The sequence below is a fragment of the Stegastes partitus genome, unplaced genomic scaffold, assembly GCF_000690725.1.
Source record: "Stegastes partitus isolate 25-593 unplaced genomic scaffold, Stegastes_partitus-1.0.2 Scaffold471, whole genome shotgun sequence".
Lineage (NCBI taxonomy): Eukaryota > Metazoa > Chordata > Actinopteri > Pomacentridae > Stegastes > Stegastes partitus.
In genome coordinates this window covers 198485-225068 of record NW_007578202.1, presented here as the reverse complement: position 1 = coordinate 225068, position 26584 = coordinate 198485, and the positions used below count along the sequence as shown (strand labels likewise).

Below are 26584 nucleotides of genomic sequence, written 5' to 3'. Positions count from 1 at the left end.
CAAATGTTCAAACTGAAGAAGTGTGTCACGCTAAGGTGCAGTGGATTTCTGATGTGAATCGTGACAAGACTGCACCTGTCTGTGTGTTGGTGCTAAAGAACGAGAACATTGAGAGTTGGTTCTCTATCAACACTGATGACGAAGAGTGTTTACACCCAGCTACAGAAAGACTGTGTGTGCGTGCTGTTGACATCGCACAACACAGTGGTTTCTAAGCTTCCTGTGCCTGACATATTTTCAAAATGCATCTCTTACTTTAGCTTTTAACTGTCCGTTTATTCGTCCATCACTTTTAGATAACTATTTCAACGTGTATACATTACTTTTAGCAATTATTTCAAATAATTAGCCATTTCTTTCAACTATTTAGGCACAATTTTCAGCTATTTAAGTAATTTTCAAATACTTCTAGCCAAGAATTTCAACCACCGATCCATTAGTATCGCTGTTTAAACAATTTAGCAATTACATCTGGCCATTACTAAACACTGCATCCGTCTACTACGTCTCGTTATATACTTCAACTTTTGTGCTTGCTTGCTAGTTTTTACCCTTTTCACTGCAACACTTGGCGCGTTATAGCATCTCCGTCTTGTCCCTTGTGTGTGGATAGCATTTTTTTTCTTCTTCTATTAATCGTAATTTTCATTGTCTCATATTAGTTTCGCTCACAGTCTTTTCCAAGTCTGGGACAAAGAAGATAAATATAGTGTATTGTGTGTTTCAGACAGTATAATCTCACTGTGCGACTTGAGGATTTTCATTTTTGCCAAACGTGTGAAATTCGGTCCCACACTCCTCTGAGACTAAACCCGGGGAGAGGTCGTACATATTTATTTGGCTCACGTCTTTATCTTCCTTTGTTTTATCTTCCTTTATCTTTTGTATATCGTTTTTTTTCCTCAATAGGTTGAACCTTCTTTGTAATGTTACTATTCCCCTCACAGCTTGTTTTGACTGCTGCACAACTCTCAAAAACAGAAACCGAGAACTGCAGGAAGCCACAATAGCGAGAGTAGAAATTATCTCTTGTATCCCGAAGTCGGCTAACTTTGCCTTGAAGATGATAAGGCTGCTAATAATAAGAGCCTCATGCCTGGTTGTGGACACTCTTGACTGAGGAAGTAATTAAGTTCAAGCAGTTTATCAGTGGCTGGCCGGAGATGTGCTGTCTTTCTGTGATAAAGAGGAGCTGGTGAGGTATGCCCTTTCTCTCAAGTGTCCACCCCACCCTATTTTTCATCTGATCTCCCCCCCTCCTTCCCGCCGCCACTCTCCTTTCTACATCCACTTCTCAAAGGGGAAGCCCAAAGCAGGTCGAGGCGGCGAGCCATCATGTCACTCATCCCTCAGCCTGCCCCCGTGTGCTCTCCTCAGATGTCCAATCAGCCTAATTTTAGCTCGTTTCAGACGACCGTGTTAAATTTGGCAGCGTGTCCCAAAGCGTGCCGCGACGCGGATCCGCTTGCGCTGCATGCAGAGTGTGCATGGAAAGCGCTTTCTGTTTTCTTTCTTGCAGTGATGTTCCCATGTGGCTTCTATTTTACAGTGAGCAGAATTAGCATAGGAAGGGCCATTTGGGAGGGGGCTGTGTGGCATGGAGAGACATGTGACGCAATTTTTAGAACGCCCTTTCCCTTTTTTCAATGATCGGAAAAAAAACAGCTGATTTTAGCATCCTGACACGTAACTGAAAATGTTAACGGGGTACAGAGCTACATTAAGTCCCTGTTGCTGAGACAGTTTGTTATGTAAACACCTAGGACTTGTGGTGGTTCGTCACAGCTGTTTGTACACTGTACATGTTTCATTTATATAAAAAAAAAGACTGAATGTAAACTGGATTCAATAAAGAGAGGCCTTTTCAAACATCAACAGTTTGCATTCCATGAGTTACAGTAGTCGTGGGGACTTAAAAGCCAAGTTAAGGAGCAAAAATAGGGATAAGAAATAAGTTAGGTAAGAAAATGTGGCTCATTATTACGGGACCTTGAGCTAGAGCCAGAGAGCGGGGCTAAAACACACCATCTTCTATTCCTTTAGCGTTACATAAAGCTGTTATGTCCTTTTTTCACTGTGCAGCCACTGGCCTGCAGCCACAGTATGCCCCCACTTAAAGGCCTGATATGTTTCTAAACATGTAAACATTGATGTATTTGTTCATATTGTTGAACTACAAGCCTCAGTACAGGGAGTGCATTAGAATGAATATGTTATAAAACAGAGAAGCCGGAAGCCACCATTTGTTTACAGAGGCAGGTATGATGAATGAACAGTGTACGGACAGAGAATATAAAACAAACCAGTGTTGTACACAGAAATATGCAGAATACTAAGTGGGTGCATAAATTAAACTTTTTTTTTTTTTCCCCACTTGCAAAGGCTGCAAATTGATTCATTTTCTGTGACTGCATTAGCCGCAGTGCAAATAAAGTTATGATGTTATCCAAATAAAAATGCTTGAGCGGAACAAATAAAGGCTCTGTGTGTTAATTCAGATTGAAATGTTCACTTCAAAACACCACAGCCAAGTGATTACATAACGCTGCTGTGTGCTTTTTTTTTCCACAGACAGTGAGATGGTCCCACTGGACTGCCTGCGTCCTCGTTCTTTTGCTGCCGCCCACCGGGCCTCCATTCAGCGGAACAGCGATGACCCTCGCCTCTCCATCAGCCTGTGCGACTTGAGCCTGCAGCAGCAAGAGATGCATCTGGAGGAAGATGATGAGGAAGAGGAGCAGCTACAGCCATTAAGCTCCTCTTCCTGCCATGTGCCCCAAAACTCTCAGAACTCACAGCAATGCTCGCTGCTGCCCAGCCACTTGGACACTGATCTGCACTTTCACTCGGTGCATGGCATCCATGTCACCGTGCTGGATAAGCACACGATGGCGCGGCTGGATCACCGCGGTGACGAGAGGACGCTGGTGTTCACCAGCCGGCCCATGCGCTGCTCAGAGACCGTGTTTGTCAAGGTGAAGGCAGGTGTCACGAGGCCCGGCTGCCTTTCATACGGTGTGACATCCTGCGACCCGGCTACCCTGAGGCCCAGCGATCTCCCCTCCAACCCAGAGTCCCTGGTTGATCGCAAGGAATTCTGGGCTGTGTGCCGAGTGGCGGTGCCGCTCCACAGTGGGGATATCTTGGGCTTTGTGGTGAACGCAGAGGGGGAGGTTATGATGAGCCATAATGGCGTCAGTGCAGGGATGCAGCTGTGTGTCGACAACTCCAGGCCTCTCTGGATGTTCTACGGGCTGCACGGCGCCATCACACAACTCAGGATTTTAGGTACACTCGCTTGACTCACTTTTTCCCCCAAACAGCACGTCTTTTGTTTTTATGTCAGCAGCAGAAAAAAAACCGATTGATTTGGTTTTAATTAAGTTTGGGAATTCAAAACATACTTTTTTAAAGTTAACATCTAGCTTTTTTTTAGAATGTCACAATTCTCTCTGAAAACAAGTAGCGCTCAAACAGAATTGCTGACTTTTAATCATTTCAAGTTCCTTATCATTCCTTTTCAGATTCAGGAGTGATGTTCATGTTTGTGGGCTGCGGAAGGAAAGAGACGCTCTAAAATTTTAACTTGCTTGCAGTAAGGAGACAACTAACTGCTGAGTCACAGTCCTTTTAGAGCATCACCTACTGTTCGACAAATAAGAGGATTCGGCTGGAAAGATTTCAGTACAGACAAAAAGTTTCGTACCAACTGTAGTTTTAGCAATAGTCCTAATGATTAATTTAACTATTCAGAGTTCTCGGAGTTCAAACATGTTCCGCAGATCTTTACAAGATGTCATTTGTAACTTTCCATTCAGAAGTTAATGCAGTCTGTGATCCTTGAATGACCTTTGGAGGCTGATTTCCCACTCAGCCGAGTCATGAAATAGTTTCCCCCTCCTTTGCTGTCTGGGCTGCACTCTGACTTTTTATCAACTCATATATCGCTTGGGAATTTACATTCAGCCCCCACGATTTGCATATGAATGTTAACTTTGTACCTTCAGTCGAACAGAATTTCTGTCAGCTCAGTTTCGTTCCAGCAGATTTCACACAATGATACCGCGGCATTACCTGGAGTTAACCATGCCTGGTGGTGAGACTCCGGCTCCCTGGATGTGGGACTGCATGCACAGCTCGGGACGAAAAATGAACAAAATAAGAACATATAAAGGCTCGGCAGCTGTTTAACGACAAGCAGTGATTAAAGGTTGTTGTCGAATTTAATCTGCAAAAGAATTCCGTTTTATTTTGAAATCGAGAATGAAACCATATATGTCGGGGACTATGCAAATGCTGCGGTGATGATCACAGGCAAGCATGCTGAAGATGTGTTTTTGATGAGGTTTGGAAAAAAAACAGTCTCTGGTTTGTTCGTTTCCAAGCTGTGTCCAAGATCTTCAGATCATTTTATTATTGGATTGTTGACTACATATTCTCTGTGCGTGCAGCAGAAATTTTAATCTAGTTTGGAGAATTTGGAGAGACAGCTGAGATGATGAAAACAGTCTCTGGTATCACTAAGTATCACAATTTTCTAGGACATTTGACATTCCGCATATGCCCTCATTTTGTGAGAGTCCAATTTGAGCTTGAAATATTTAGTGTGACTTGCTCGGTTTTAAGAGTCCTGCACTTAAAGAATCTTAAATTCTCTATTTTTCATAAGATAGACATGTAGCGCTGCTTGGACCTGCTGTATTTTGATGTGCAGCCAGCACAAATGTGAGTGCTTTTGACGTGTTTACCATCCCGGCATATAAAGACATCCATCTTAATTCTCGTATTCAAGCTAAGCCGCTAATGAATCTCTCTCAGCAGGACAGACGTCTTTTCACAGGAAATCTATAATTTGAGATGAGATTCACAGGTGGTCTAAATACACTGGTTAGTTAGAATTTGTCGATTCGTATAATTTGCCTTTTGCAATTCATTCTGCTCTCCTCTCCTCTCTTTCATGTTGTCAGTCAGACCAGGAACTGAGGAGGTTATTTCTGTCTTGCGTGGGCTCTCAGCAGCCAGCATTATGTATCAGGAGGGGGCCCCGTGATAGCTCCTTATGATGCCCTCCATATGCATTATTAAAATGTAATTGCATGGAGATTTGAGATGCTGGGTTTTCCACCCACGGCCTGTTCCCTTAACACTGGTCCTCCAGTCGTCTCTGTACTTCCTCCTTTCCTCGTGCATTTTCTTCCTCTTTTTTCCCCTCCGTCCTGATTCTTTGGGGTATGAGCGTTCTTCGAGTCATTACCCACTCCAGCTGTGGGGAGTGCATTTGTGACGTCCCTGCTCACCCACTCGCTGCAGCCGCACGCCATGAGTTGCCATGGAAACATCTAGCCACTGAGGCAAGTGACGGTTTGTCATGGCTGGGTGTTGTCAAGCCTGTGAAGTGGAACAGATGGGAGTCTGTTGCTCTCACATGGTCATTTTGTCCTTGTTATCTCAGAAACCACGATTTTATCATTTCATCTAAGATATTTAGGATCAGCAGTGGCCAACAGCAGTCGTGTATTTTCTCATATCTGTGGCTCTCCTTGTCTAATTCCTCGTGTGCTCGTCATCACAAAGAAGCTATCGTCTATATTTCTATGTAAACAAATTATCAGATGACTGCATGTCAATGTGTGTGAAAGGGTTCTTGTCAACGACGAATTATCACCGGACCCTGCAGACATTTCAGCATCTTTCAGCTGATTGTTTTGATTTTATTGCTCACTAATTATAGTAGTGTTCTGATAAAAAAATAAATTAAAATTAAAAAATGAAACAAAAAGTAGAATTAGTGTTAACCCTCTGTACTGAAACTCTATTTCAAATTCATTTTTACTTTCCTTTTTGACACCTGGCACTTTTTGGGAAACAACTGTATTTGCATTTTTACTAAAAACAGTATTGTGTTGTAGTTTAGTTTTCTTTTCGACTGATTGTCGCATCCAAAATATAGTTGGTCGACCTAATCTATAGGTAATCTTGCAAAGCAGTGAGTAGCTTCTAAGTACTAAACCTAGGGCAAAAAAACTGCAAGCACTCAGTCATTCCACTTGCAGCTCTTCTCTGAGCTCATTGCTCTGTAATAACTGCCACAACTCAAATGATCCCATCAACATTTTTAGAAACACTTGTGGACTATGGTGGCAGCACAGTAACAGACCACTGTTCTTCAGGTCAAGTTTTCAGTAAGAAAATCCACCCACAACAGCAGTTAGAGTGATGAAAATAAGATCTTAAAGATGAAGTAGACATGTCCTCCCACCAGTAAATTATGCCTCTGTGCTCTGCAATATACAGCAAACACATATGTAGCTATCTAATGAATAAAGCTCTTAACCCAGTTGCTAAAGAGCAAGACGTTTCCCTCCCCAGGAGAGGAGGTGGCGAGCAAAACAGAGCTCAAAGGAGAGTGAATGTCAGGCTTACATTTGGCAGATGTATGTTAATTTTGCTCTATAACTGCTGGATGTGTAGATAAACAACTGCTCGCCATATCATCTTAGAGGGTAATATATCTCTGTGTTTGATATGCAAGTGTTGAAAGCCACCATACACATGCTCAACCACAAATAAGTGTCTTGCACTGCCAGCATAGCTTAAGACTCACACACTCGTGGTCGCACAGCCAGCAGTAAATACATAATACAAGAGAAGATGAAAGGTACCCTTGATGAAAGGCTACATGAATAGACATGAAGGTTATCCATTCTGCCTTATTAGAGTTCACCAAGTAATTTACTCACAGCCAGGCTGCCACATAGGTCAGTTTAAGTTGGTTGGGGAAGGCTGTGTAAATGCTACTGTATGCATATGTCCCCCTCTATCCACTATAAAATATAATGCAATGAATAAATAAGCAGACGACTCTGAAAAGTGTGTGTCTCAGCAAAGCGGCACAATCGTCTCTCCCAGCGCTAACCCTAAATGCGAGCAAATTACGGAAAGGTTTAAGTATAGATGACCAGAAGTCCTGTGCTCATGGAGGCTTTGCTGCATCTGCTGATTTTTTTTAGTAGCAAACCGGTTGTTGCATGACCAAAAAGCTACTATGATTTGTTTATGTAGGCTGAAACTGAGACTGCAGCGGTTGAAGTGGTCTAAGGAAAAGGCATCAAAGTTCAGAGCACGCAGCTGAAGTTATGCAACAGTGTGTATACATTTTTGTGCTGACAACAAGCCACATTTTGTGTTTTTTTAAGTTTACAGTAGTTTGCTTTTTTTTCTGCAATGTTTCACCATCTGCGGTTGTGTTTTCAGCTGTTTCTCCACTCCACATTGTCATAGCAGGAACATTTGAATAAACAAACTGTGGCATAGGATGTAAACCAATATTACCAATATTAGGTAATTTGACACATGGAAGGATAGCGGTGCCAAGTAAAGCTATCGGCCCGACTGTGTAGCAGCATTTCTGCCATGGTCAGTTGAAGGACAATGTGTAAACAACAATACCGCATGCCTGCCAGGCAGACGAGATCAAAATTTGTCTGTCTGTGGATTCGGGGTCGGTATTCTCGTTTGTGAGGAGAGATGAGCTGCCAATGTGAGAACTGATGCCAGAGCCGGTGGTTATAGTGCGCGGATGGGGACGGATCATACGGGACAGACAACAGATAGTGTGTGGAAGTGTTTTGTACCCTACCCAGAGGGATCATGGGCTCACGAAGGAGGAAGGAAAAGGAGTGGGGAGACTACATCAACTCACAGGCTCCTGACTCACTCCTACACACCCACGCACAGACACCGTGGACTCACAAGTCATCTGCTTGGTGATAGAGTCGGCTTAATGTGTTTAAGAGAGAGAGCGACAAACTGAGACAGCGAACGGGATGCAACGAGACATCTATTCTCCTACATTTGCTAATTATCAGCTTCGTGACTAAATTCTCAAAGATGTGAACGACGGACTCCCCATTGCAACATGTCCATATTTGTTACTTCCTTTGACTGTATATAGCGTGACCCAGATATATTTTCTGTGTCTCCAGGCTCTTCTCTGCATCCAGACCTTCGAGGCCCATCGGTGCCCAGCTCTCCATCGTGTACACCCAACACTCCTATAATGCTTTGCAGCGGCAACTCCGAGTCCAACCTCAACACTCCGATGAACATTAACCTCAACTCAAGCCTTAACTCCAATTACCACTCGCTATTTTCTTCCTCCACAGGTTTGTCCAAGTACTCTATTCTCCTCTCTATGTGTTACTCTTTATCTTCCTTCTCCTTGAATTCTCCAGAGCATTGCTATTGTCTCAACAGTCCCTAATCCCATCACAGAACTGGGGGAAATAAAACTATCTGATAGGATGAGCAGTTCTGTTTTAACATACTGTGTAAATACAACTATTTACTTATACCGTCTTTTAGAGTCCACGTTTTATCTCAAATTTCTATTCAATAAAATGCAGATGCACAGGAAGAGCAATAAAACAGCCATCAGCACACAAACACTGACTGAACAGCACCAAGACATCAACTCACGATATGCATGTTCGCGCATGAAGCAAATATTTACATTGGTGATGGGAAGCAGTGATCCCCGACATCACTGCAGTCCCAAGCCGCCGACGGTATGACAGGAAAACTCCTGACAGATAATGACGGCAGCAGGAGTGATGATTGGAGCACAAACACAATTATTCTTGCATAAAGTTGTCCTGAAGCTTCATTAGCAGGGAAAAACAGTGAGCGGCGTATTGACAGCTTAAATAAAGTCTGCACTGGATATGCAGTGTGTTGCACTGAGCACAGTGGGAGTGTAGCTGTGTAACTACAGCAGTCTGCCTGGACTACCTGGAAGGCTTCTTACATTTATTTTGACAGTTTTTCAGTTCGCTTTCTCTCGCACCCCCACACTCACACAATCTCTTATGTCTTTTCTCTCGTCACCTAAGGTACAACCCCGAGCTCTCCATTCTCTAGCCATCCGGAGTCCCCCACCTTCCCATCCTGCTCGTGGAGTGACGAATGCACCATTTGCTACGAGAATGTGGTGGACACGGTCCTCTACGCCTGTGGACACATGTGTCTCTGCTACGCCTGCGGCCTCAAACTGAAGAAGATGGCCAACGCGTGCTGCCCCATCTGCAGGAGGACAATCAAAGACATCATCAAGACCTACCGGAGCACGTAGGCTTGTGTAAGACAATGTCAGGGTCAGCTCAAGACATTGTCAAAGCCATGTTAAGACTTTGTAAAGACACAGCACAAGTGAAAGCCCTGCTTGTTTGTGTGTGTAATCTGGCTCAGGTACTCTACGACAGGACTTCGATCATTGAAACATTTTAATAATTATGTTACGTCTAAAGCACACACCTTTGGAAAGCTCACAGCGGCTCCAACGAGATTCATCAAAGACCATCGAAAAAGAGTGTGATCATCAAAAACTAAACATGTGCTCCTGCAATACCAGCACAACATCACACCTTGACCCAATTCTGCTGAAGAGAAAGAGTAATCTGAAGAGGCATCTGTCCTACTTCCTGTGGAGTAAACCTTCATTCTTAAGTAAAATTGTCCAGAGCTGCGGAAAAAAAACACGGGGAATAAATCTGTGGTTTCACCAGCTGCTCCTCTGCTGCTTGTCAGGGACCACTGGGTCAAAGTGTTATTTTAGAATAACAATCAATTCGTTTCTAAATCTGAGAGAGAATCAGGAAGAGATGGTTTTATTTGAGATTTCTAGAAGGCTCCCAGATACGAGAAAGAATTGAGTAGAAAGACAAAGAAAGAGTTTTTGTAGTGAAAATGCTCCTCCAGCAATAATACACAGTGAAATGCCTAAACCTAAAGGGTAAAGAAATCCATAAAGAAACTCGGTTGTGTAATAAATGAAGTGCTTTGCAGAATATCTCACCACCTGCTGCGCTTCTGTGAACTTCAGGCAGGGCGAGACTGTGCAAAGGGTAAAAAAGTGTGAACGTTGTCACCATAGAAGGTCACGCTTGCTGTGAATGAGGATGTAAATCAGTGACGAGGGAGCGAGGGAGGAAGGAGAGGAGAGAGGATGTTGTATGTTTGGGATAGACAGAGGAAGAAGGGGCATCTTTGCTGTGTCTGTTTCGGTGTGAAGAAAGTGGAAGCTCGCTCAGACATACCACATACATCTGAAGTTTGCATGAAAGCCTGTAAAATCTGGGACTTGCATGGGCAGCGTGTCTTGCTTCTTGGCAGCTGTCCCCACCATCTCTGGCTGCTCCGTGCGCCTGCTGGATGCTGTAATTGCACAAAAGTCATCCAAATAAACATTGGTGGGCAGTAAAGCATTTTCAAGATGCTAAAAGAGCACATTAGACGAGGAATCAACCTCTTCATCACAGCAAGAAAGCCATGAAATCCCATGTAAGTCACAGATGGCTCTGCTTACTTCAGGTTACGCACTTCTCTTTTGTATGTATATTAAATTAAAACATGAATATTTGCTTTAAGTGATGATGCATTGATGTACATTGTGTCTTCAAGTGCACAAAAATTCACACATGTGCAGACAATGACAAGGATGTAGCTTGTTATTGTGGTGCATTGTGAGAATTTGCATATCAGTTTCTGAGTGCTGCTCTTCACCGGTAAAAGCAAACTCCAAGGACGTTTTCACTCGACTAATGTCGTGCATTATGTACTGCTTTGAATTGTTAAGAATTTTTCAGGTGTTATTCTGGCCTCGCCGAAACATTACTTAGTGATTTTAAAGTAGTAAGTAAGTCTGATTTGTTTTCAAGGTGTTGAAGTTTGTCATCTCGTCACTCTTGGGGGAAGATTTGCAGTTATGTTCTGTAACATTTGAATGACGGTTACGTTTTCTTGTGTGCCTTTAAAAAAAGAGAAGTCTGGACAAACTTTGGTGTGTTAGGCTCCTCACTGTGAAAACCAGGAGGAATACCGAGGTTCATCTTCATCTTAAAGTCACTCTTTCGTGGTCGTGATGCCTCTGACGTGAGCAGGTGTAACTAACGCAAACTACAAAGCTGACGTGTTTGACGCGAAAGCAAATACTTCAGTGTGCTTAATATCAGTGTGAGCATTTATTCACTGCTAAAGATGAACTGTTTAAATATCGCCTTGTTCCCTCTGTCTCTGCGTTGCATAATACTGGAATTTTGTTGTGAGTGTTGAGAGATGCTCAGCTTTTACATTTCTACCTGGTTTCCTTTTTTTTTCTTCCTGACCAAATATGACCTAGCAGAAATAAGACATTGTGGAACATTTTTATTAGTAAAAAAAAATTGGTATTGAGGAGTGTTATATTAACTGTACATTATGAGGTTTATTTATTTTTCAATGCTACTATAAAGAATTATCACTGTTAGTTTCATATGTGTGGCTATAGTGTCCATAATGTAAGAATATTGTTTATTTTATGGTTGCATAGTCAAAGACTATAGAAAACCTTATTCCCCTGAAAGGCTCTGTGGTTGTGTCAGCTGACTTTCTCTTGAAAAAGTAGTTTGACATTTTGGGAACTGCTTATCCACTTTGTGGTGGAGAGTTAGATGAGAAGATCAATACCACTCTCCAGTGGCTGCATGCAGCTAAGTACATTAACTCAAGTACTGTACTTAACTACAACTTCACTTGAGTATTAACAAATTATACTTGTACTCCGCCGCATTTCAGAAGGACATGTTCTACTTTTAGCTGCTCTAGACAGTGATCTCATAGCTGTAGTGGCCAGCCACGTTGCATATTAAGATTTTGCACACCAAACACAGCACGTTATTATAAAATATGACACGTTGGTACGAGAATAAAAATAAAGTACCAAACAGACGAAAGGATAAAATGAGTTCACTCTCGACGATGCTGCAGCTAGGAAATAGTTTAATACTTACTGCAATAATAGGACTTTTTTTTTCTAACATTGTGATTATAGTCTTTAACTTCATCTTCTCTGAATGGATGCTTTTACTTGTAAAGAAGTATTCTGACACGGAGACATTACATCGCACTTTTACGTAAGGCTTTAACTTAACAAATGAAATGACATAAACATAAAAACACGGCGTTACCTGCATCTGCGGCGTCACTGCTTTAACGCAGCAGAAAGTGGAATATTTCCCTCAGAAGTTCACAGAGACCAAAACTAGTTTGGACACTAAATGTACTGGACTAAACATTTATCAGGTGAACACGACTCCACATAAATAACATTTTTACTGCATAAATGCTGGTCGTATAGATACGCAACTAGGCCCAGCTGCGTTTATAAATGATGCAATTCCAAAAATAACGCTACAGGTAACACCTGGCTAACTGAACTTAGCACAGAGACTGGACACAGGTGGAAACTGCTACCTGCACTGATTGACGTAATCAATACGCAGAACGCAGCACGACCCCTGACTTCACGTCGCTGGTTGCCAGGCAACCGGCCTGTCAAAAAATAACAATAACAAAATAGCGCATCAGAATCCGACCCTTAATCCAGTAAAGATTATGAAGTGTCATTTTCACACATATTTTACCCACAAGTGAATTACTAAGCTTTTGTCCTGTTTGTACTTATATTTTGTTATCTTTGTACATGCTAGCAATATGGCCTACTTCCCGTCTGTGTGCTAAATCAAGCTAACTAGCTGCTAGCTGTAGCACTTTATATAAGAGAATGGTATCCATGTTTTCATCATATTTTCTTTTCCCAAAATGCCAAATGTTTGCTCTCATACCATATACTAAAATGTTTTTTTTTGTTTTTTTTTTTAAGGAGAATTAAATGTGTAAAGTTGGCATTCTTTACCTTTACCTTTCTGGTAAAATTATGTTTGTCCTACTTGAGTATATTTAAATTGTGTTGTAGTGAGTAGTTCCATTACTTCTGACAGCCTGTTTTATTTTCAGACGTGACCAAATAGTTTCAGTCCAAACGAAACAAAACCAGCAAATAAGCGAAGGTGGGCACTGTGTATTTTGGACAAGAGAATAAGAGAATTGGCTCAAGGCTTTGGTTTGCTGGGTTGGGATTTGTATTAGTTGTTTAAAAAAAACATTCTTAGTGGTTTCTGAATTTGCTAATTATGTTCTGTTTGTTAAATAAAATTTAAGTCGGAATCAGTGGCTTTGCCTCGTGTCTTATTTCTAACATTAAAAGGAAGCATTCTGAGCACAGACGGCTCTTCTTTAGATGCAGAGGCAAAGTACATCCTCTACTTTGGTGACTAATTTCGTGACTCAGTCGCAATAAAAGTGAGAACTGACCATTTCCATTTCGCTGTTGTGGTCCTTTTATGTTTCATGCACAGCAGGAAACTGAAGTCTATCCGGCACAGACGGGGAATGAGAGCATTAGTGCTATTACCTTTTTTACAAAATGATACAAACGTTTGATGATAGAATTACCTCTTGCACAAGAAAGATTCAAATTCAGATTCAAATTGGGCTGCAGTTTGTGAACAAAAAGGCGACCATCTCTCAGACGCCTAACGCCCAACACAATCACTCTCCACAGTAGTATACTTGACTAACATCCCGCCATATACTATATGAATAACAAAGGCAAGGGCTTTTAGTAAACGGCTATAACTCACAGAGAAACTGTTTAGAGTAGTGGTATGTAGACCTGGCCAGAGTGAACATCATCTGTTATTTACTACCCTGCGGGCCTGGCTCTAATGCAGCACTGTTTTATGCTGCACTCCAATAGGCACAAATACAGCTCACGACGTCCAGACATGAAACAGGCAGCAGTGGCTGCCGTTCATGGCCAAGTGTTCTCAGAGGTGAGAGGGAAATACACAACCAGGGTCTGTGAAAGTGACATGAATACAGTATATCTCGCCGGTGTCTGTGTACACACAGACTTTCCACTCAGACCTCTCAGTGAACCTGGCTTCGGGCCTTCTGAAGGCTTAAGGGCTTCGCAGATTTGTTTGAGCTGTGTTGTGGTATCTCTTCTAGACAGCTGTTTGGTCAAACGCACACACCGTCTATTAAGGTTTCAAATTTGTATTCCAAAAAGCATGACACTATCGATTTCGAATTTTAACTAGACATCAGACGGTCTGAGTTTGTTCCTCTGTTGTAGCTAAGGCTTTAAGCTGTTGGTGCTCTGTGTGATGTAAAATCTTTTTCCTCAATCAGATTTGAAGCGTCAAGGGACGATCTGCAAGGAGAAGTGTAATTATATTAAAAAAGTACAACTTTGTTCATAGTCCAAAATATCAATTGAGCGGCTTGACTCCTAAGCTATCTAAACACTGGGGTGACGAAGACACAGGTGAAGGTTACTGTGACGCTGAGCCTGGTTTGCACCGAGATGCTGAGTGCTGCTGCCCTCCAGTGGCCAGAAACAAGTCCAGCACCTTGCACACGGGACAGAAACCCCACAGACAAAACATGAGAGATGTGTGATGGGATTAAAAATGTTTCAATACATCACAGAAGACATCCCTTTCAACCGCCCGATCAATACCCAGTAAGTATCTAATCTTTTGTGCTTTATAAATAGTATTGAAAACAGTCTGTAAAGAGGAAAATAATAATGACCTTCTTTCACAGCAGAGCCAAAATATTTCATTTTGACCTTAAAACAATTCAAAAAATTTACAAAAACTCAGCACCAGGCATAGATCCTATTATTTTGTACAAGCAATTTAAAAGTCTTCATTCTCTCGAATAATTATATACATAAACTTGACAAAATGCTCTTTCCGGAGCATTAAATCACATTTTACGGGTGTAATCAGTTTGCTCAGCGGTCAAACTGCAGTTTTTCGGGTCAACAATTAACTTCCACACTCAAGATTAAGTTTTGCTTTTTTTTTCTTCATTCAATTTGAGACACAATGAGTCGCACAACACCTTCATATTAGAAGTTATCAGCCTGTCACTGTGTCGTGATCTTACCTGCACATCTTGCATTTTGTTCTTCTTCTTTCCTACCCCTGTGATTTATCATGTGCATGCACAAATAACACTTTAAGCACAAGTTTACAATGCATGTAAATACACACATTTACAAAGTCAGTAGATAAATGCATTAGAAACGACAATTAGTTCCAAATCAATGAGTGTTGAGGAAACAGCCAGTGGGATGGACATACTCCACATTAGATTTTAGGTGGGAAATCTTATTACATTTTAGACTACAAATCCAATATATTAGAAATGTGCAGCGTCTGACAGCAGAAAACTGCACCAGTGTTTTGATTTGGTGTCTCCCCGATAGTATCTGAAGGTGACGATATTGTCGACTCCAACACCACAATGGTAACTTCAACTTCTGCTTTGTCATTTGATGCTAAATTAAGCAGCCCAGTGACCACAGAATGAAAGCAATCTGAACCAAAGTCAAACGTGCTGGTCGTCCCGAAGCAGAGGCTGGCTTAGTGCTGTGAATGAGAAATGAAGGGAATGCCAGTATGATCTCATTTATTTGCATAACATCATCTCGCTGGTCAAACACTTCAGCTGTGTTGCATATACACAGATGTGGGATTATGTAGATGTAAACACACTCAATGCTGAGATCTTTCATTTATTCCAACTAAGGCATGAATTACTAGTAATTATGGCCTGCGATGAGTGTACATTATGTTGTTTATTATCCGGGACATTAATTTACTATTAATTCAGATGGTAATTACTTCTTTTGCACGACGACTTTCAGAGGTGGCTGCCTTTAAAGACACTTGCGACACTAAACGAATTAGGCTAGTTTTGGTTTACAGCATTGTCTGAATGCATGCCAGTGTGAAAGTACAGCCCATTATTTCATCTTTAATTCTCACTTTCCTGCCATGGGCTATTGACTCAGAACCTCAAAGTACAAAAAAAGAAAAAGTGTTCTTGGAGGCATTAAAATATGATCAGTATCCTATTTTACATAATTAAGATTGTTAAATAACACCAGTTTTGCTCATGAAACCTGAGTTTGGGATCCAGTGTATGAAAGAAAAGTTTAAAAAAGAAAAAAGAACGTACTACTGATTATTCAAAAGTGCATTTATTATAGCAATTCTTTTGGCACTTCAGTTATCATCGTCACTGGTCAAACCGTTAACATAAAACAAAAGTGAGCATCCTCCCCTCCCCTCCGAAAGAAAAGTTAGGTCAAATTTACTGCCCAGCAGAAATTCAAAATGTTATTATGGTTAATAGAGCAGTTAAGTTTAGAAATGTTTAAGCAGTTGTGATTTTCTTTTCAGTAAGAACATCAACAATAATAAAATAAGTATTAATATGATTTTTAAAGAAATGAATAAATATATTTTTCACTGATGTTAGGGAAGTTTTAAGTTTGGACAATTTGCCTCTGAAATGAAAAAGAAGAGCTCATCAGTGAAAGTGTTTAACTTTAAGGGTAAGAAAATACGGCGATAATCAGAGATGCTCACAAATTGTTTCATTAGGACAATACTACACAATTAAATGGATAAAATATTTCACATAAAGATGACATACAGTATAAAGAGATATAAAAACAAAAACAAAAAAAACATGCAGCACCAAGATGAGACTAACACAAAGCAGCTTTGGCAACAACAGAGATTTTCTTTAAGGAAAGGACAAAAAAAAAAAACAAGTTTAATTTCAACAGCTCAAGGCATCGTCAGTATAATGAATCATTTTGAACATGCAGTAAGCTTTTAAATTCTTAAAAGGTGTTTAAAAATTACATTATAAACTTACAGAAAAGGGTTCAAGGAGTAGACACAAAATGACATCTTATTTCAAGTTAAAGGTAACGGCTGGAGAATGTCATTAAATCACTCCTCGGCTCTCTGGTGTTCTCTTTGGCTGTGTCACTAAGTCCCACTATATTGCTCTTAATGCAAAGTCTCAGGCACTGTATCATGTAGACTCATTTTACCAGATGTCTCATTTCATTTCAAAGTTAAAATTTGATCTGGCTGCTTGTTTTGGCAAAGGTACCGGGTAAGATTTCAATCCTAACTTAACTTCTTAGGGTTAGCCTTTTTTCACAAAATAAATGCATCTGTTAGAGTAGTCTTTACACGCATGTCCAGAGTTCTGCCAGCTCCACACATGAGTGCTAGTGCTTTTTCTCGAGGTAATTTGAGGGAACCCATCCTTTCCTCGGTCTGCCATTGTCCAGAACCTTGCAGTACCACCAGCCATTGGGGTTTCTTTCGAGAACCTCCAGGCTCGTCCCCTCAGGAAACCCCATTGTCTCCTCGTCACCATGGTAATCTGCTATGGAGACATACACCTCTCTGAGGTTGTTATGGATGATGTGGGGCTTGGGTTTCACTGTGGATACAGGGAGGGCATTCTTCGGAGAGCTCAGGCCGAGGGATTCAGAGCTGCCGGTACCGGATCTGTTCCTGTTGGGCAGTGCTATGTTGTTTGGTGCCAGGCTGCGGGGCACAGTGCCAAAAGAGGCATTGCGTCGCACTGTGGGGCTGGCGCGTGGGTGGTCTGTTGAATTGAGGGACTCATTTCTCCTGAGAGAGCCAACAGGGCTGGGACCGTCTCTGATTGGGGCTGAGATGAAGACAGACTGAGGTCTGACAACCTGCTGCTGTTTGGTGCTGTTCTGCTTCAGCGAGCCAAACAAGCTGTTGGGTTTGGAGAGGCCACCAGGAGGCTTTGAGGGGATTGGAGGGGTGACTTTCTTTAGGTTCTGGTTGATGTTGTTCAGCGCCCTCACCCTTTGTTCGTTCTTCTCCAGGCTGTTGGACTTGCTGAGGCTTCCAGGTTTGGTCGGGGTGCCGTCAGATTCAGATCCTGCTATGTCATCTTGTTGCCTGACGGGCTCTAGGTAATAAGTTGGAGCCCAACCCTCTGCATCTCCCCAACGGATATACCACCAACCACTTTCCTGCTTCTCCAGTACCTCCACCTCCACTCCAGCAGGAAAGCTGAGCTCAGACTCTTGAACCTTCTCATAGGGATCTGTGGTGCGATACAGGCAGCAGCCTTCCAGGTCAGAGTCTCCCCGGCTGCCTTTAGAATAGATGGAGGAGAGATCGGATGTGCTCTGAGAAGAGAACGAGTCCTCAGAGGAAATGACGGAAGCTGTCTCTGAGTCCTCACCTTTAGTTTTGGTGCCGTTCTTCAGCTGCCCTGTTGGCCGCAGCTGTCTTCTTAAGGTGCTGATGTCCATCTTCTCTGCACTGGACGCCTTGGCTAGCTGGGGTTTAGGCCTCACCACTGGCCTTAGCTTAGAGGAAGACTTGGTGGAGGAGGATGCCTTGCTCTCCTCTTGGTCTTTCTTTGGTCTCGACAGATCTGGGGTGGACTCAGTGGAGGCAGATTTTGGACTGGATGCCTCCTCCGCTTTGTTTGAAAATGGGCTCCCATTCAAGTCGATCTTGAGCTTGTTGCCTGCAGGTCTCCATCCACCTGATGTTGGGTTTGCAGTCTTGCCAGATTCTGAAAAGACACTTGTCTTGGAGGAGTTTGAGTCCCTGCTGCACTGCCTCTCTGGGGTCTCCCTGAAGAGCCGGAAGCCATCATTCTCATAGATACATTCTTCTTCTCCCTCTGCCTCCCCCTCTGCCTCGTGACCATCTTCAAATGACTCACCCATCTTGAAGGAGGCACTGTGGAGCGATGAAGCTGGAGAGGGCTTGGAGGACAGATGAGATCCCCTCTCGGAGGAAGTGTCTTCATTCTTTGCATCCACCAAGGAACCTTCTCCCCTCAGAAACTCAAACTCAGACTCCAGGTCCAGATCACCAATGGCAGGGACATCATATTCTGGCTCTTCATACACCGGTCTCCCAGGTGACACAGGAGACTCTGGGGCCTCAGACCCGGGGCTGCTGGGAGGTGCAGTCTCCACTGAGTCCTGTTTTTTGACTGGTGGAGCTGGAGGTGGAACCTTTGGGCGGCACAGAGTGCTTGTTCTGCGATTCAGGTTGGGCTTTTTACGTTTGTCGATGTAGGAGCAGGGAGCCCAGCCTTCCTTCTCCCCTATCTGTACATACCACCAGCCACCAGAGTTCTTCTCAATGACCTAAAATACACATACCAAAAAGAGGTAAATCTTCATGTGAGGGCAGTTTTAGATATTTTAATTTGATTTAGATATTCCCTGTGAAACCACAGAAGTGTTATTGGGCAATGATGAATAAATTAACTCTGCAAAAGATACATGGTTGGAGCTCGAGTTTCTGATTATGTTGCTTTAGAAGTTTAGCTTGAAAAACAGTTCTTACCTCTGCTTTCTGTCCTCCGTTGAAACTAATACCATCAGATATACAGGACTGGAAATCTGCAATGGTGTAGTACTCTGCTTCAACTGTAGGGGGCTCTGGTGGGGAGGGCAACTGAAATCCCTAAGTGCAAATAAAATAGACATTTAGAGTCAGTGGTGGAAAGTACAGCAACCACATCTACTCAAGTATTGCGCTTATGCCCAGGTATAAAGTAGTTTTACTTGAGTATCTCCAATGCTACTGTATATTTACACTCCCCAAGACATTAGAGGAACACATTATTTGCTTTTAATCCACTTTATTCATATGACAGCTTCTTTTCTTTTTCTTCTTTTGTAGTTTCTTTCCATCCAGATTTGCAGTATATATAAAATGATCTTTCAAAATAGAGTGCATTCTCAAAGAATTGAGAAAAAGAACATATATATATGTTTTTTTTAATTTCACAAAAAGCAGAGATTAGAGAGGTCAAAAAACTAATTCCACTTTGCTTTTTCTTCTTTTTAACCCAATTTGTCATCACACAAGCTCTATGATTTATCTTGTAACTCCAACACAAAGCTGTTACCTAGTTGCTGTATGCCTCCAAGTACAGGACATTAACTTACATTGAACTAAATTTACATTAATAATATAATGCACTTCTAACATTTTGCCCTCATGATCTTTTCCACTTAAGATTCATTGGTTTGTTCTTTACTCATCAACGAAAAACAAACTCTACACACAGTCATTTACAATTACTAACAAATTGCATCCATTCACTCTCTTTCAAACTTCATTATCTTAATAAACTGATAATTAGGACTAAATGATCAGAGAGATGGATGGATGTCTGAAATATCAAACAGTCTTACCAGGGTTGCATCTCTCCGTGGAGGAGGTTTCTGCCTGAGAACGGGAGAACCTGTTATAAACCAAAAAACATACAAGGTTATTTGGTTACCTTAAATAACAGATGCATATCTATCTAAACTGACATTGACGTGACTAACCAATTTCCACGCGGTGTGGGGCAATACGGGCTATCGCTGGTGAAGCAGGCTCGGCTTTGCTTTTTCCATCTTGCGGGGCATTAACAGGACTTGAGTCGGCGCAGGGCATCGGCAAGCTGATCTCCTTCTTGGCGACCTGGGGACTCTCTGGGACACCTTCAGTCTGCACATCTTTCTCACTCAAAGCTTTCTTGTTCAGCAGGTTGCTGATTTCCATGATGTTTCCGATGATCTCCACTGGCCCTGTCACATTCTTCTTGCGGGGAGAGAAGTCCTCCTTCACTTTCTTGAGGTAAGAGGCCGGAGCCCAGCCCTCCTTGTCCTGGTACCTGTGAAGGAAGTTCAAAGAGAAAATTACAGAAGCACCAACTTTTTGTAATGAAAGAAATAGGATGTAGGAAAAAAATGTCCAAAACATGTGGGCAGAAGCATACCTGATGAACCACCAGCCTTCCAGGTTCTTCTGAATCACCTCCACAATGACTCCTTTCTCAAAAGCAATTTCATCCTTGCCCTGGCTCGTGTAAGGCTGCACTGTTACGTACTTCTCTTCTGCAAAAGCCAGAGCAGAGAAGGACGACATAGCTAAGATTTTGACAGCTGTGAGACCTTTTAAAACAAAATAATCAATGGGATAAAAAATCTTTTCTATGGACTTTATATATTTATAAGACTCTTCTGCAGTAATGAGAGACATGAGTGAATAAATAATTACCATTACATCATGCAGCAATATGGAATGACAGATTCTCTAGTGAGACATTGGCACCAGATTTGTGATATGATACGACAGAAGACGTGTATCGTTCTTTTTTTGTATCTTTCTCTGGATCTGATTTCTGGCAGTATCTTCAGCTGCCAGATGTGCGAACGGATGTGTCGCATGTGTATGTGTTCAGATGTTCTTTGGCATTTGCCTTTAACTTTCTGTTAAACTGAGAACTTTATAATACAGTGAATAACTACAACACAATAAAGTACTAACTTATAAAATACATAATTTGCCATTTTAGCAGCATGAATGTCTCTAGAGTTACACAGGTGGGATGCGTTGTATATTAGATAATCGTTTAGCAATGTATCGCGTAGCAAAAAAAACTACTTGTGGTGTCAGATATCATGGGCAAAGCATTACGGCAGAATTGTATTTCGAGTTCCAGCCCGATTCCCAACACAAATAAGGAGCACTGGGGCGCCCTGGTGGTGGAGGATAGGTTCACATTGTTTCGAGTCGAGCCTTAAAATAATACTCGTCTAACCGTGCCTACATTGAGCGCGCTGCTGGTGAGTAAGCGATGGGAAACAAAACAGTCCCATCATGTGAAAAAGAAAATTCACAGTTCAGACAAAGTTGATAAAAGTTAGAAAAACAAAACAGGTATCTTCTTCCCTCTTTTTATTACTGTCCCTCCAGCACAGCTCAGCAAGGAAACACTGTCTGTGGAAAGAGGAAATTTGGCAGAAAGAAGACCAAGTCTGAAAAACACGCACTTGATTTAACCTCGCATTAGCTTCAACTCCATTTAGGAATTTATTTTGTGTCCCTCAACACTTTAAGCACTTTAGGGAAGGATCTGTTTGTGTAAAGTGTGGACAAAACAGAGATCAAAGATGCTTTCAATGTACATATCAGCATTCAGTATTGTTTTAAGACCTTCTCTCTGTGCCTCCTCATTATCTTTCATCCCCCTACTATCAGTTATCCATTACAGGCTTAAATGCCCGTAATGAGATTAAATGAAATGTGCCGTAATATCAAGCACTCTATAGCTGAAATACAAAGTGTATTGACTGAGGGAAACTGCTGCACATTGGCCACACTAGTGTCCTAGCAGTGTCCTTGGCTTTGTGACAGGGAGCATCTCCTAACTCAGCACATAATAGAGAGAACAGGCACCACACTGATTTATGCATTCCCATGAGGCCAAGGGGCAGAGCAAAGTCATCATTTCCTGTCATTATGGCAATTCCTGTCTAAACACAGACAGCCCAGAGAGAAGAGGTGTGTTCAAATAGGAGAAGAGCACATAAAAAGCTCTTATGTATGCTGTCCTCACAGTGAGTACACAGGAATCAACACTGCGGTGACAAATTATTCCTTTTTTCCTTTTCCTCCACCCATTTCCAAGGTTGTGTAGGAGCAGGATGGTTTTTCTTTACTTCCACATACTCCATGGGTAAAGGATATTTCTGTACGCTTTATTTTCCTTTTGCCTGCTTCTTCCGGCCTCTTTGTGTCGGGGGCTGGTAGATCGTTTTTCTCTCGCCAACTTCTTTCAAACAATATCCAGCAGTGCAATGAAGGGAAATTCTGAATCAGATGTTATGTTAACCACAACATGCATCGCCTGCATCAGTTATAAATTATTCGTGTGGAGTCAGCAAATATCTTTTTTTTTTTTTTTTTTCTACGCAAAGCAGGATTTCAGTCATAGGGTGGAAACAACTCTCTCTCTCCACTCCAGAGAGCAGCATGCACTGCCAAGCACAAAGTTTGGGCTGAACTCAATAGCCTATCCTCACCCCTCTGTCAGTACTCCAAATGCATCTCCTGTGAAAAAAAAAAAAAAGCCTTGGCGTTGCGAAGGAGAACATGTGCAAGCTTGTGACTGAGTATGATTTTCTTGCTAGCTAAGTGGGACATTATTAAGGCACTTTGTTTATCAGTCAATACTGGTTGCTATCTGCACCGCAGCAGGATAAATGTCTGTTTCTACACTTTGGTAAAACACACTCATTAGAAATCTACATGCACGCTTCATTTGCTCATAAAAAGCAAAATATGGCTCCAAAATGCCGCATAAGGCATTCCAAAGTCTATTACGCAACTACTTTCAGATGAGTGGGTAGTGTTTTTTTATTTTTTTTATTTCTATGATTCTGAGAAGATTGGTTTTGGCACACAGTGTGTAATTATAACGAAAATGCTTACACGGAGCAATTTTGTAACATAATTTGGGCTTAGCATCAATAATTGGTGTATATAAAGTTGCTGATTTCACCTTTGCTTTCCAGGCTCATTTCATATTAATGTCAGTTAGTGGTTAGTTGCGGCGGATTGTGGCTCATGATAAATGCATTTGCTGGAAGACAACACGAGATGCAAGACTCAGCAAATATGTGCATGTGGAGAGGGGACAAGTAGAGCCATGTGATAAAAGACAATAAATGAGGATGGGTGAGGAGAACAATAACAGAGGGAGGGAGGGAGGAAGGGAGTGAGGGAGGTGATGCAGCATCTATCTTGGTTCACCTCGGCTCTGCTGCCTGCTGATGACACCCCCCAACGTCCATCTCCGGTCCAGCCTCTTCAGATGAGCCTTATGTCGCTTAGTAACTGACACACACACACACACGGTGACCAGACGACAAACAAACAAACAAAACACGGAGACATGAAGTACAAATGTTACACAAACACACAGCACATGAATGACGCGGAGCCAAAAGAGGCCCGTTATTAGCTACGTGGAGGACATGAAAACAAGACCACAAAGCAAAAACACGGTGGACAGTTAAGAGTGGATGGATGAAGGTTACAGAGGAAGTGTTAAACCGAGACATCTTCTCCGTGGCTTGTAATTAGGATGTTGTTAGCAAGGTTTTCCCATCCTGTTGTGTTAGAGCATCTGGGGCACACATTGCTGCAGCAGGAATGCTATCCAATTAATAGAGCAGCTGAGAGCACCGCTGGTTGGAAATGTGAGCCTCAGAAGGTCTGTATTTTGTAGATAATGAAATGGCAACGACTTCTGACAGCTGACAGGTTTTTTGTCAAAATGTTAATAAAAGATCCTTGTCATCACTAAATACTCTTCTTAATTTCCAATGATGGAAATACCAGACAGAATCTAAGAGACAGGCAGTTGATTATCTTTAAGTTAAAAAAAAATTACTTCAAGTGCTATTATGACAATTAATAGAGATTTTTAAGGAATTATTTGACATTGTAGGAATGGCTTTCCAGTTAAAGAGAAGCTCTAATGCCCGAACCATAAATCTTAAGCTACCGTAAGCAGCCGATTAGCTTGTTTGTTTAAATGTACACAACCCAAAGTGTAAAAACACAGGTTTGCTGTCTCAAAGGGGATTATGTATGAAGCCATATCTCCACCAGTGTCCACTAGTTGCCTGGCAACTGTTCAAAGGGAAGAAATAATCTGTCACATAACGCCTCATAAGGTGGCAAATTGTAGTCCTGCACTTCAGTTTGATCAAACAAACTAGATAGAAGCTATTTAGATCTGCTGGTAGGCTGATCTGTTGCACATATGCAGGGTGGCTGTTTATCCCATTTTTTCCGGTCTGTATGCAAAGCTACGGTGACCAGCTGCTCGCCTCGGTGTCATACTTGTATAGACATTATGTGTCAGTATGAGTGGTATCAGTTTCCAAATCTAACTGTCAGGCAGCAAACAAGCAGATTTCACAAAAGCATTCTGTTTATTTCTCTATAGGATTCGAGCAAAACGGGGAGGCAGAGGATGTTTATCCACTTCTATCAGTTGGTAAACTCACCATCAGAACCTGTCTGAGCTTTAAACAGGTCTTAGGTTTTAGCTTTTTTAAGAAACTATCGCAAACTTCAAATCCAGAAATTTGCGCCTCGTTCTGTGACAATGGTAAGACACGGACTGCTGAAGACCACAGAACTGACAAAGAGATGCTTTATGAGTTTTCATGCCAGTGCCATGACTGAGTAGACACATAAACATTAATTACACTGACAGATTGTCCATCCAGAAAGCCTCTGGCAGCTCACTCAGCTATCAAACCTCAGCTATCTCCAATAGAGCAGATTGAAGAGCATTGAGTGCAGATGTTTGCATTTAGGTATGTGTGTGTGTGTGTGTGTGTGTGTGTGTATACCTGTTGAAATCTTTTGGTGATAAAAACATATTCTGTGAGTCCAAATAGGGAAAATTGGGCATTTTAACACTTTTAACATACTGTAAAACAGGAACACAGTCAAGCCTTGTGCATTCTCTCACTTTCTCCATCCTTGAGTCATAAGATATACAACACCAAGGGGATCCTGGCTTCCATTGTTACAGAGCACACCAATTGTACAGCAAAAGATGTTTGGCCAGAGTGCTGGAAAATCTTGATGTTTGTTTGGAAGTGTAATACGCAACTTAATTATTTCCGTGCCTCCAGTTTGTTGGGTTTTCTCTAACAAAATGTTGCATAAATCTTAACAAATATGCTGCAGTTTCTGCACTACCTGTCAAAACGATCAAAGTCTGCGTACGTGACACTAATTGAGCCCTATTGGTCAGAGATTAAAATGTTTTTTTTCTTTAATACTTGAAAATGGTTGAAAATGAGACAGCATGAGCCGTAAGTACGCGGCTTGATAACTGTATCTGACAGGGCTGTCAGGATGATTGGACGCTGCATTCAGCTTCACACGGCAGCTTTATACATTCTGGCAAACCAAACGCCACATAGGTGTGTTAGCTATCAAGGTTTTGGATCCCGCTCTGACTCCGGTTAGCTCATGAAACTTAACATCAACACTTATCCGCAATCCACAACGATGAGCAGACGTTGCATGAAAAAGCGGAAGTTGTGTCAGAGCCTGCATTCATTAACGTTAACTGTAATTTAAAGAGCGCAGCTGGTTAAAAGCTCTGTCTTCTTCAGTATTGCTGATGAAAACACATGCTTCTTTCATGAGCTCACCCCATGGCGGCCATATCATTTAATACTACTCTGTGTCGTCCCTGTACAGTGCATCACTGTACAGCACATCACTTCAGAGATTGTGGTCTGGCCTCTCCTGGCACTCCTCCTTGCTGTTTACTCAGGTCTGAATCTACACTCTGTTGAAGTGTGCTTATGATGGCAGGCAGACAGAGAGAGGTGTTCAGCCTCAGCTGTTAGCGTAGGCCGGCAGCGGTGAAGTAGGGCCGAGTTTTCTCCATTTTGTCACAGATCAAAGCCTGGGGATTTAGGGCAGAGGTGGTGACTGTGTGTGGGTATATAACAGAGTGTGTGAGGTAGTGTTTGTGGGTGTGGGTGGGCAGAGACAGGAGCATTTGCAGTAATTTACCCTCCCCAGCTTTCGAGGCGCCAAGCTCCAAGTCGTCCCGTGTGCCACTGTGGGAGTTGAGATAGGTAGCGGGGACCCAACCCTGCTCCTCTGCGGTGCTGACAAACCACCAACCTGTGGAAACATACACAAACTGAAAAATCACCAGGAATACGTAGGGCACACCGACATTAGACAAACATCTCATACAACGCATTGCACAGCAAGATGCAGTAGGTGTGGCCTAAACTTTGTGTCTTCAGAGGTTTGGAAAATTTGTGGCGATTTTGCAGTTGATTTTTGGCCTTAGATAAGGTTCCCCAGGCCAAAAAGTGCACACAATAAATCTCTACAAAGACAGATGAAAAATGAACACAGATGACATGTACTGATGTGAACATAGATCTTCTAGTCTGGCTTATAACCCCGCTGAATCACTT

General features: G+C 42.1%; 2 protein-coding genes across 4 annotated transcripts in view; one reads left to right on the top strand and one right to left on the bottom strand.

The window, feature by feature from the left end:
- The window catches only part of LOC103360891 (E3 ubiquitin-protein ligase NEURL1-like), a 31336-nt gene extending 18291 nt beyond the window's left edge, over positions 1–13045 (top strand). Inside the window, exons 4-6 of the mRNA XM_008286820.1 lie at positions 2572–3288; positions 7986–8165; positions 8892–13045. Coding sequence (XP_008285042.1) covers positions 2572–3288; positions 7986–8165; positions 8892–9130 — 1136 coding nt within the window. The 3' untranslated portion in view covers positions 9131–13045. The remainder of the gene's footprint in view (positions 1–2571; positions 3289–7985; positions 8166–8891) is intronic.
- A 2870-nt stretch (positions 13046–15915) lies between these two features.
- Positions 15916–26584, bottom strand: part of LOC103360890 (SH3 and PX domain-containing protein 2A) — a 52611-nt gene continuing 41942 nt past the window's right edge. For 2 of the 3 annotated variants that reach the window (XM_008286817.1, XM_008286819.1), the window contains 7 exons: positions 26166–26279; positions 23364–23447; positions 20545–20662; positions 20111–20439; positions 19973–20022; positions 19116–19235; positions 15916–18913 (listed from right to left, as the gene is read on the bottom strand). In XM_008286817.1, the coding sequence (XP_008285039.1) occupies positions 16985–18913; positions 19116–19235; positions 19973–20022; positions 20111–20439; positions 20545–20662; positions 23364–23447; positions 26166–26279 (2744 nt within the window). In that variant the 3' untranslated portion in view covers positions 15916–16984. The remainder of the gene's footprint in view (positions 18914–19115; positions 19236–19972; positions 20023–20110; positions 20440–20544; positions 20663–23363; positions 23448–26165; positions 26280–26584) is intronic. The other variant, XM_008286818.1, reaches the window with a different exon arrangement.